Source organism: Benincasa hispida, chromosome 7, assembly GCF_009727055.1.
Source record: "Benincasa hispida cultivar B227 chromosome 7, ASM972705v1, whole genome shotgun sequence".
Lineage (NCBI taxonomy): Eukaryota > Viridiplantae > Streptophyta > Magnoliopsida > Cucurbitales > Cucurbitaceae > Benincasa > Benincasa hispida.
In genome coordinates, this window is record NC_052355.1 from 24,151,618 (window position 1) to 24,162,095 (window position 10,478).

At 37.4% G+C, this 10,478-nt stretch overlaps 2 protein-coding genes across 2 annotated transcripts; one reads left to right on the forward strand and one right to left on the reverse strand.

The window, feature by feature from the left end:
• The first annotated feature begins 4,481 nt into the window (after positions 1–4,481).
• Positions 4,482–6,422, forward strand: LOC120081228 (proliferating cell nuclear antigen-like). Its single transcript, XM_039035938.1, has 4 exons — positions 4,482–4,953; positions 5,129–5,281; positions 5,363–5,460; positions 5,809–6,422. Exons 1-4 carry the CDS (start codon positions 4,635–4,637, stop codon positions 6,304–6,306), a joined length of 1,068 nt encoding a protein of 355 aa, XP_038891866.1. The 5' UTR covers positions 4,482–4,634; the 3' UTR covers positions 6,307–6,422.
• Positions 6,423–6,558: 136 nt separating this feature from the next.
• Positions 6,559–9,990, reverse strand: LOC120081230 (probable sugar phosphate/phosphate translocator At3g11320). The gene is made up of 4 exons (XM_039035939.1): positions 9,142–9,990; positions 8,084–8,187; positions 7,735–7,963; positions 6,559–7,138 (listed from the first exon to the last, which is right to left on the reverse strand). Exons 1-4 carry the CDS (start codon positions 9,580–9,582, stop codon positions 6,992–6,994), a joined length of 921 nt encoding a protein of 306 aa, XP_038891867.1. The 5' UTR covers positions 9,583–9,990; the 3' UTR covers positions 6,559–6,991.
• Positions 9,991–10,478: the final 488 nt, after the last annotated feature.

The window sequence follows — 10,478 nt, forward strand, 5'->3', positions numbered from 1 at the left end:
TCTCGCTTATGAAGAGCGAGATCCTCCTCATGAGCGAGATCATTCTCATAAGCGAGATCCTCATTGGGAAATAACACCATAAATCTAAACTATAACCCAATATGCCCAATACCGACGCTTGACATCGTTTGCTATTCTTTCTTAATCATGAAACATAATTTGCCAAATACCTTACCCTTTCAGGAATAACTTGTGTATCCCTTTCCCTATAAAGATGGATACTGTTGAAGACCTCTTTTTGATCATGAGAATTATTTCGCACTCTCAAATACAGTTGTTCATAACACTAACCACGTTATTGAACAACTACCGAAGGATAGAGAGACAACCGACATATGCTAGGCACTACATTAAGCAGTTGACCTTCTTTCGCCTAATTTATGAGAGTGACTTGGCATGTCGTGAAAGCACCCGAATGGATGGACGTACCTTTACGATTCTATGTAATATGTTACGGTCGACTGGTTGTTTGGAACCAACAAGATGTATAGACGTCGAAGAGATGGTTGTAATATTCCTACACATTCTTGCACACGGTGTCAAGAATCGAGTGGTACGCAAAACATTTTCGAGGTCTGGTGAGACAGTTTCGAGATATTTCAATGCAGTTCTTAGGGCATTCTTACAACTTCACACTATTTTGTTAAGAAAACCAGAACCGATCACAACTACATGCACCGATGGAAGACGGAAGTGGTTTCAGGTACAAAAAGTACTCAGTTTTTTACATGAATACGTCATAAATATGCATGTAACGATAGATTTTTTTTTTTAATTCATTCTGATCACTTGAGAGAAACAAAATTGTCTAGGTGCGTTGACGGCACATACATTAAATTGAATGTTAGTGTCATCGATCGACCTCGATATAGGACGAGAAAGGGAGAGATTGCCACAAACGTTCTTACGGTGTGTGATCAAAATGGGGAGTTCGTCTTCGTTTTGCCAGGGTGGGAAGGGTCTACAGCCGATTCAAGGGTTCTTAGGGATGCGGTTTCGCGACCGTACAGATTGAGGGTTCCAAAGGGTATTATAATAACTGTATACGTTATTTAAACATTCGTACCTACCACAACACATGTGCATGGCATTTCGAAACGTGTACAGGATACTATTACCTATGTGATGCTGGATACCTCAACGCTGAAGGATTCTTGGCGTTGTACTGTAACGACCGGATCCTTACACATTATGATCCGACCGCTACGACATGCATACTTAGACTTTTCTATCATGAGATGAGTTTTGGTGAAAATTTCAAAGAACATATCTAAATTTTATTAATTAGATAGAAAAACTATATAAAAATTTTATTTATCGAAACACCAAGATCCATAATAGATTAGCGTGGTGGTACAAAATGCATGTGCCTATAATAGTGAGTTTGATGGTTGGCCATTTGAGCGACGTCCAATTCTGCCATCTACGATGTGTCCTTACCTACAAAGTCTGTAAAAATGTAGGATGAGTATATAATATACCCAGTAAGTAGTTCTCACGTAGGGTAGTGACCAAATGCACAATCACAAGCAATATGTCATGAAAACATATGGTTGGGACCGAAAACGTATAATAACATGTGGTGATCGGTTATGCTTCCAACATAAATCTCTCCGCCCTGATAGGAAGATGAGGACCTAAGCGAAAACTAACCCATCTGATGATTAGCGGGTCATGCAATCAGTAGGGCTAGAGTCTGTCTCTTATACACATCTAGATGTGTATAAGAGACAGATGTTACATACTGCCCTTTGTCTCCTAAATTAGCCAGCGTCCAACTGATAATTAATCCTCTCTGATTCTGCCCCCTTATTCATTATTTTTGGATAATTAATAAAAAAAAAAATTCAATTCTAAATTTCCACCCGATTTTCCTATTAAGTTTATATATTTTTTTCATTTTTAATTATATATTTTATTTGTTTTCCTACTTTCTAAATTAAGGTTAGGGTATTGCATTTACCACCCCTTTAAATAAAATTTCGTCCTGCTTAACATTTGACATTTAATTTTCTATAGTGTATGCGTAAAATTTGGGTTGTTACACGTACAGAGGGGAACGATGCCATCTCTCTGATTGGCGTGGAGTAGGAAACGCACCGACAACTGCAAGAGAATTTTTCAACATGAAACATTCTTTAGCAAGGAACGTTATCAAGCGAGCGTTTGGGTTGCTAAAGGGGCGGTGGCCTATTCTTAGGGGAAAATCATTCTACCCAATACAAGTCTAATGTTGAACAATAACTGCATGTTGCCTTATTCACAACTTGATCACAAGGGAGATGGAAATCGGTGCAATGCTTGATGTACCCGATGAGGAAAATTCTGCATTAATTGGTCTTGTTGGGGATCATATTGAATTTGTTGAATCATCAGAGGAATGGACCAAGTTCAGGGATGACTTAGCAGTCGAAATGTTTACTCAATGGCAAAGAGCATGATTATTCAATGTTCATTGCTTACTTTTCTTTTACTACTGAATGGAATTTAATTATGGAACATTCCAAGTATGTCGTGAAAATGTTTTGTGCCAAGACTCTATGTGAACAAGTTAAATTGGAACATATAATTTCAGCAGTTTATCCTTTGTTTGTGCATGTGTTTAATTTATAGCATCTTTTCATTCAACAAACGTATGCATGCAGCATAATGGCAGGTAATAGTAAGAGGTCTAAACACATATGGCCGAAGGTGGAGGATGCTAAGTTGGTGGAAGCTCTATTGTATTTGGTGGAGACCGGTTGGAGGTCCGATAATGGAACGTTTCGACTAGGATACCTACAACACTTAGAGCAAATTCTGCATGAGAAAGTGCCTGGGTGCGCACTGAATCAGAACACCATTGAGTGCAAGGTGAAGAGTCTGAAGAAACAATACAACGCAGTATCAAAGATGTTAAGTCAGTTGGAGTTCGGCTGGAATGAGGAGTTCAAATGTGTCCAGGTCGAGAGGGAGATTTTCGATCTTTGGGTTCGGGTAAGATTCTAGAAAAAAAAATGTACGGATACGTGTTATAATATAAATATCAATAATGTTTATGTGTATCAATGCAGAGTCATCCCAATGCGAAGGGGATGTGGAACAAGCCATTCCCACATTACGATGACCTCTCCACCGTATTTGGGAAAGACGGAGCAGTAGGGAAATCAAGTGAGGACCCATACGTGATGGCGACGAATGCATTCAGAGAGTTTGAAGATGAGATTCGACTTGGATCACAGGACTGTCACACCCCTGAGGTTCGCCAGACAGAATCACCATTAAATCAAGATGAAATAGATGAAGAGCTAGCAGAGCAATCTACAGGTAGAGCGAGTGTACCTACCAAGTCATCTCGAGGCAGTAAGAGGAAGAGGTTATCATTCCAAGCTGAAATGATCGACATCATGAGATCGACTGTTGAAATGCAGAGCACACACATGGGTAGACTTGCATCGTGGCAAAAGGAGAAGTATGAGCTGGAGTTCGGGCGTCGGAAGGAAGTAGTAAATGCCATATACAACATTGATGGTCTGGATGAGGATGATCAGGTCACCTTTATTGACCTCGTTGTCACAGACATTCAGAAGACAGATTGCTTTCTTGCAGTACCAGAACACGCACGGAAGAGGCACTGCCTCCGTTTACTAGGAAGAAACATGTAAACTGACCACACCCCTATATTTTGTTTATAGTTTTTTTGGATAACAGCAAATGGACAATGGATTGTCATGTCGAAAAGAATGATAACTTTTGCATACTTGAAAATATGTAATTTTTGTGTTTGTAAACATAACTAATATTATACGTATCGAAAAGAACATATATTTTGTAAATTTTTTTTGGATATATATACATACAAACATTCAATATGAAATATATATACCTTCGATATATATACATACATTATAAAATATATCAATTAATTGAGCAGCAATATGAAATATATTTTGTTGGTATGTTTTATCGATTGAAGAGAATTAGAATTATTACAGTTTTTGAAAAGAATATATGAAAAATAATCTATTATGTTCTACAAATTGAGAAAAAAAATTCCAGTTTATGTCATAAATGATTTGAGAAAATATGTGTATATTTGAAAATTAATCAACAATAACAAAGCATAAAACTAAAAAAAAAATAAAAGAATGAAATAAAAAATAAACAGAAAAAAAATATAACTAATCTTATTCACAAAAAAACTACATCAGATCCTCCAACTCAACTCTGCACAACAAACACAGACAATTTAACTTTTCAGATAATTTAACTCTCCATATAATAATTATCAACTCAACTCTCTATTTTATCACATACCAAACACACCCTTAATAAATATGCAAACAAATTGTAAAGAATTGGTAAGAAATAGACACAATTTTTAAAAACAAAAGATGAAATGACTCGTGACCGAATTACGATAATTCAATCCATGTATTCCAAAATAATAATAATAATAATAAAGGAGAAATATATAACGACGTCGTAGCTGATCTGGCGGGAATTCCCGTCCCCACTCCCGCCCAAGCTGGGGTATCTCTCTCTCTCTTCCCGAATCCTTCCGTTATATCTCACAATTTCATTTCATTTCTTCTTTCATCAGAGAAACCCAAGAAACCGCCATTAATTCTCAGTGCTCACAACACCCACAAAAAATGTTGGAGTTCCGTCTAGTTCAGGGGAGTCTTCTCAAGAAGGTCCTTGAAGCCATGAAAGACCTCGTCAACGACGCCAATTTCGATTGTTCTTCCACTGGTTTCTCCCTTCAAGCTATGGATTCCAGTCACGTCGCTTTAGTTTCTCTCCTTCTCCGCTCCGAGGGTTTCGAGCATTATCGCTGTGATCGCAGCATCTCCATGGGAATGAACCTCAACAACATGGCTAAGATGCTCCGTTGCGCTGGTAACGACGACATTGTTACGCTGAAGGCCGATGATGGTAGTGATTGCGTCACTTTCATGTTCGAAAACCCTTGTGAGTTCACCAAACTCCTTTTTCCCCTACTCTTTTTATGTAACTAATTAGAAATGTTTTCGGATAGCTGAAGATGAATAATTTTAGGGTTTAGATTCTAATATGTATTTGATGCTGGCTGCTGAGCTGGAAAATAGTTATTCTGATTTGCTGTTGCTTCTTTCGCGGCGTTTAGCGCAAGATAAGATAGCTGATTTTGAGATGAAGCTGATGGATATTGATAGTGAACATCTTGGAATCCCTGATGCTGAATATCAGTCTATTGTTAGAATGCCAGCAGCTGAGTTTGCGAGGATTTGTAAGGATCTCAGCTCCATTGGCGATACTGGTAATCGTCTGAATCATTTTGGTTTTGTTTATAAGTATTATTCTAATTTGCAAAATATAACGAATTATCGCTTTGTTCCAGTTCTGATCTCTGTGTCAAAGGAAGGAGTTCAATTCTCAACCAGAGGTGATATTGGCACTGCCAATATAGTTTGTAGACGAAATACCACAGTTGACAAGGTATTTTCCTCAAAGCACACTGTGAACAACAAAAGTGATACAAATGTCGCTTCTTTAAATCAATTCTGACAATGATATGGCTATGTTATGTTCTATAAGATAAAATGTCGTGTAGTTGTTTGCCATGTATAAGCTATCAAATGCCTGCAGTTGACAAGGCTTTTCACACTAAACAACCTCAAATTCAATTTAATATTTGGTTGAATGCATGAATTGAGTTTGAACCACAAAAGTGATCATTTCAACTGATTTAGTAGTGTTATGGGCTATGTTCTGTTCTATAAGATAAAATATCAAGCAATTGTTTTGTTTTGATGGCTTCTTTTTTTGTGAATTGAAATTTTACAGCCTGAAGAAGCTGTTATAATAGAGATGGAAGAACCAGTTAGCTTAACTTTTGCCCTGAGGTACCTCAACTCTTTTACAAAGGCAAGCCCTTTAGCAAACCAGGTGACGATTAGCATGTCTTCAGATCTGCCTGTGGTGGTTGAATACAGAATCGAAGACATGGGTTATATAAGATACTACTTGGCTCCTAAAATCGAAGAAGAAGATGAAGCTGCAGCTGCAGCTGCAGCACAAGCAATTAACAGACCTGAGACAGAGCCCAAGCATACAGCAAAGGCAAAACCCAAAGCTGACTTGAAGCCAAAAGTTGAGCCTAACCCTGAATCAGAGATGAAGTTTGAAGAAGAGAACGGGTCTGTAATTGAGATCAAGGATGAAGACAACAAGACTGTCTTTGTTATCAATGATGAAGAAAAGAACTCTCCACTCAAAAGCAAGGCAGAAGAGGAAAACAATACTCCCAAAGAACCGAAGATCGAAACAATGGAACTTGAGTGATGACTTTTCATGAGAAATCAATTTGTAAGTAGGAAATGTTAGCCACTTTTTAACTCCTGTTGGTTAGGTTAGTAGAGAAGAGAAGAGATGACAAGGAGTGATTTTCTGACATACGAGTAAGCAATCATGGCTATATGTTTGTTTAGATAAGTTCTACGAAATTGAAATATCTTGTAAGAATCTTTATTCAGCTAATATTTTGGAGTCGGAATTTGTTCTATTCCATCCAAATCCTGACCATGAAAGGAGATATGACAAGTAAATCTGTATTCTGTATTTTCTTCCAAACAAGCAAAATTACCCTCAAACAGAGTTCAGAGTAACTTGGAATCAACAAAATAATGTACCAAAATGGTAAAAGATACGGTTGTTTTTCCCCCTTAATTGATCAAGGAGTGACAATAACAGGCGACCTTTATGTAATAAACAATTCTATTAATCCTTTCTAAAGAAAACTTTACCCCATAATTCTTCCTTATTAAAATTCCTATTTTGTGACAGATCTTGTGAGGATGATACAAATATAAACCAATGCCTAAGCTAATAAGCTTTTCAGTGGGGGGGAAAAAGAATTTGGAGGCTATATAGTCAATGGCCGACCTACAGCCGCTGCCTCTGATATTCGACGACTGCTGCCACCGCCAAAAAAACTATAGTAGGAAAATGCACTTCAGTCGCATTGTTCTCATTTGCTTCTTTTCTTCGATTCACTATAGAGGATAACTCCAATAACTGTGAGCGCATAACCAAGCATTCCAGTGACCGAGACTGGATTTCTGAAAATCAAAATTGAAATCACCACAGCGACAGCACCCTTCGCATTTCCAAGCACCTGAAAGAAGCCATAGCTCGTGAATTATCTGACAGACTTGGAGTTTTAAGAGAAGATGGAGCACGGCTCCTGAACACAGATGCAACAAAGATAGTTCAGTATCAATGGCAGAGAATACATCAGTTTTCCCCCTTACAATATCTAGCCAATATTATGAACTTGGTCTAGGAGATATATGGAAAGGAAGAAAAGTGTGATAAGGCCATCAAAACTCGAGACAGAAACAGTTAAGGGGTGCCTTGACCAATATTATTATGATGTCCAACAAATCCTTCAATAACAATACCAAATTGTTTATGCTAATGTCTCAACCCTCTGAAAACAATCATTTGTTGGGGAGCTTCAAAAGAAAAGATAAAAACCAAACTTCGGTTGTAGAAAGTAAACATAGATCATAACTCTTCGAAGGGATACAGAAACAAAAAACAAAGCATAGTTATAAAAAGAGGACAACTATCAAAAGGAGATGAAAGAGAAGACTCCGCTAAGTGCATTATCATTCGAATGATTATGGAATATAGGATGAGACGTAGAAAGAGAACATGGAGAAGGATGGATATGACAAACATGAGCATCAATGAAGAAATGAGGCATACCTGAAGTGTCAATGCACTGGTGTGCTTGGTAACCAAGAAATTGGTTAAGTTTACAAAATAGGCAAGTGAAGAGTTGAATAACAGATACCAGATGATCTTTTTATCATCTCGAGCAAGAGCCAGAGTGATACCGACCACGTTTTCTTCCATGAAAAGTGCCGCAGGCAGCAGAAAGACAACAGCTATAGGAGCCATGTACAGAAGAAGATTCATGGAATTCAGCTTCTCTCTGAAAAAGATAAATGTCTAAACTCTCATTTGCAGTTTTTAAATCAATTAAAAAGTAACTATTCATTATTCTCCCAATGAAGATTAAATTACTAATAAAGAACAACAACAAGCCCCTTACCCTTCAGAAGAAAGCAAAATTCCCTGCAGTACTGATTTGAGTGCCCTTGCAGCTGTAGCTGCAACACATATTATAAATCCAAACAGATGGAAACTCGGTTCACCCTGATGCCGATTGACACACAAAGAATCAGTAACACAAAGATGGAAAGTAGAGAAACAACATTTATTATGACAAACAAATTTCCAAAGGCAACAATCATTCAAGCAAGACTAGAACCACAACTAGCTTATCTACCTCCATTTTCTACACACCCTTCCCCCAACACCAAAAGAAAGAAGATAAGAGAAGATCTTAACAGTTTACAACAAGAACTAGGTTAGTGACAATTTACTACAAGTTTTGATGGAATACTTGAGAACCATCCACAGTCAAGCCAGTAGTAACAGGCTTGCCTTACTCAGTCATATACATGTTTTGAAACATCTACCAATTACACATTGGAGAAGAAAATGTGAAGAAAAAAAACCTAAGTGGGCTGTTTGGGACGGTATCCTATAAACTAGTTTTCTATATTTGTTTCAAACTTGCTTTAAGAAAATAGCATACATCTTTCACTTGGAATTGGTAAAATTGAGGTATACTTAAATGACTCTCCGTAAATTAATGGTTATAAATGGAAAAATAACATCTTATATTCTAAATTAGAGCATGAGTGAAAATAAGCAAAAAGAAAATGCTTTTTACCAGTATTTTTATTCCAAAAGGCATCAAGGTACTATTCATTCGAATTCTTAATACTCCCAAACAACCCTTACAAGAATCACAATGCTTCAAACCAAATTGGCCATCTACTCATAAATATCTAATAAATCTCCTAACCCCAGATCAGGCACTTACACAAGCTAATTCTGTTCGATCATGGAAACAAAGAAAAACTAAAATGAAAAAAAAAAATCGCTGAAAAAGTTGTTCAAACAATTAGCAAATACCAAAACATGAGGCATTTTAATCCGAAATAGCAAGCAACTATAATAGCCAAGAATCAAGCAAATATCCTTCTCAAAGATCATAGCAATTTGAATTAGAAAAAAGTTGAAGGTGTTTGTTCTTCTTACCCCACTAGCAATAATAACCCCAGTAACAACAGGGATGAGAGTAACGTAAGTGAGCCAAGCTTCCCTCTTCAGCGTCATAAGGTAAGCAAAAACTGCCGTAAAGAAAGGCGTGGTAGCCCCAACAGCTTGGTTGAAGGAAACCGGCAAATACCTAAGAGAAATGTTGCCAAAGACAACAGAAATACAGAACACAAAGCTAAGCGCCGCAATCTTCAAAAATTGGATCCGAGATCGAATCGTCTGCATCGGAACCATCTTCAACCAAGCAATCGCAACGTAGCTAAGCAAAGAGCAAGCCGTCATATGGCACATGGTCAAGAAGATCGGGTACTTGAACCCATAGTTGCTCAGCAAATACTTGTTCAACAAAAGAACGCCAATGTTGGAGGAGTACCAGGAAGTCACAAGCCCGATCGTGAAAAAACGACTCGAACCCTTCATTTCGGCTGTCGGTCTGGATCGTGGGGCGGCGATTTCTGAAAGGCGTGAGTTGGAGCTCCGATTGGGGACACTAGAACATGGATCTGGAAGTCGAATCTACAAAAAGGGAAGCGAGAAAGAGACACATTACAGAGGAATGGAGGTGGGGTTTCCATGGATCTGAGAACCGAACTCCATGGAGGGCAAGAAATTCGAAACAGGGGAAATGAGGAGAGAGTTGAAAGAGAGAGGAAAAGGGGAAAATTGGAGAAATGGGTCTTCGTCAAATGGGAAGAGGGTCGAGTTTTGAGGATGACCGACGACAATTTGGTTCTGATAAAAGGAGGAGAGAGATGGATGAGAGATGAGAGATGAGAGAGAGAGAGAGATTTGAAGCAGAGGAGGAGGTAAACGCTCAAGAAGGAGAACCCATTTATTCCAATTTCATATTCTACCATTTATGAATTTTTTTTTTAATTTTTATTATTATTATTGTTATAATTATCTTCCAATTTTTTTTTTATTATTATTTTTTTTAATTTAACAATACTATATACTATTTCTTTTCTTTTCTATCCTTTCCTTTTTTCTTTTTTCTTTTTTCTTTGGTTTAATTTGGATTTGTTTATTTTCCCACCCAGGGCGGCGATTACAAGGAGGAGCGGGAGACTTTCTCCTACCGGCCCCGGCGACCATTCCACTCTAGACTTATTTTGGGTTTTTTTTTTTTTTTTTAAGTATTTTAATTAAAGTGTAGAGTAAGGGAATTGAACCTCAAAGCAGGAGGTTGATAGTATGAACATTATGTCAGTTGAGCTATTGACAATTTATTTAGGGTTCTTCACTTTTTTCTATCCATTTAAAATTTAGGTTTTTTTTTTTTTTTTTTTAAAGAAAATATCAATTCTTGCCCTTAA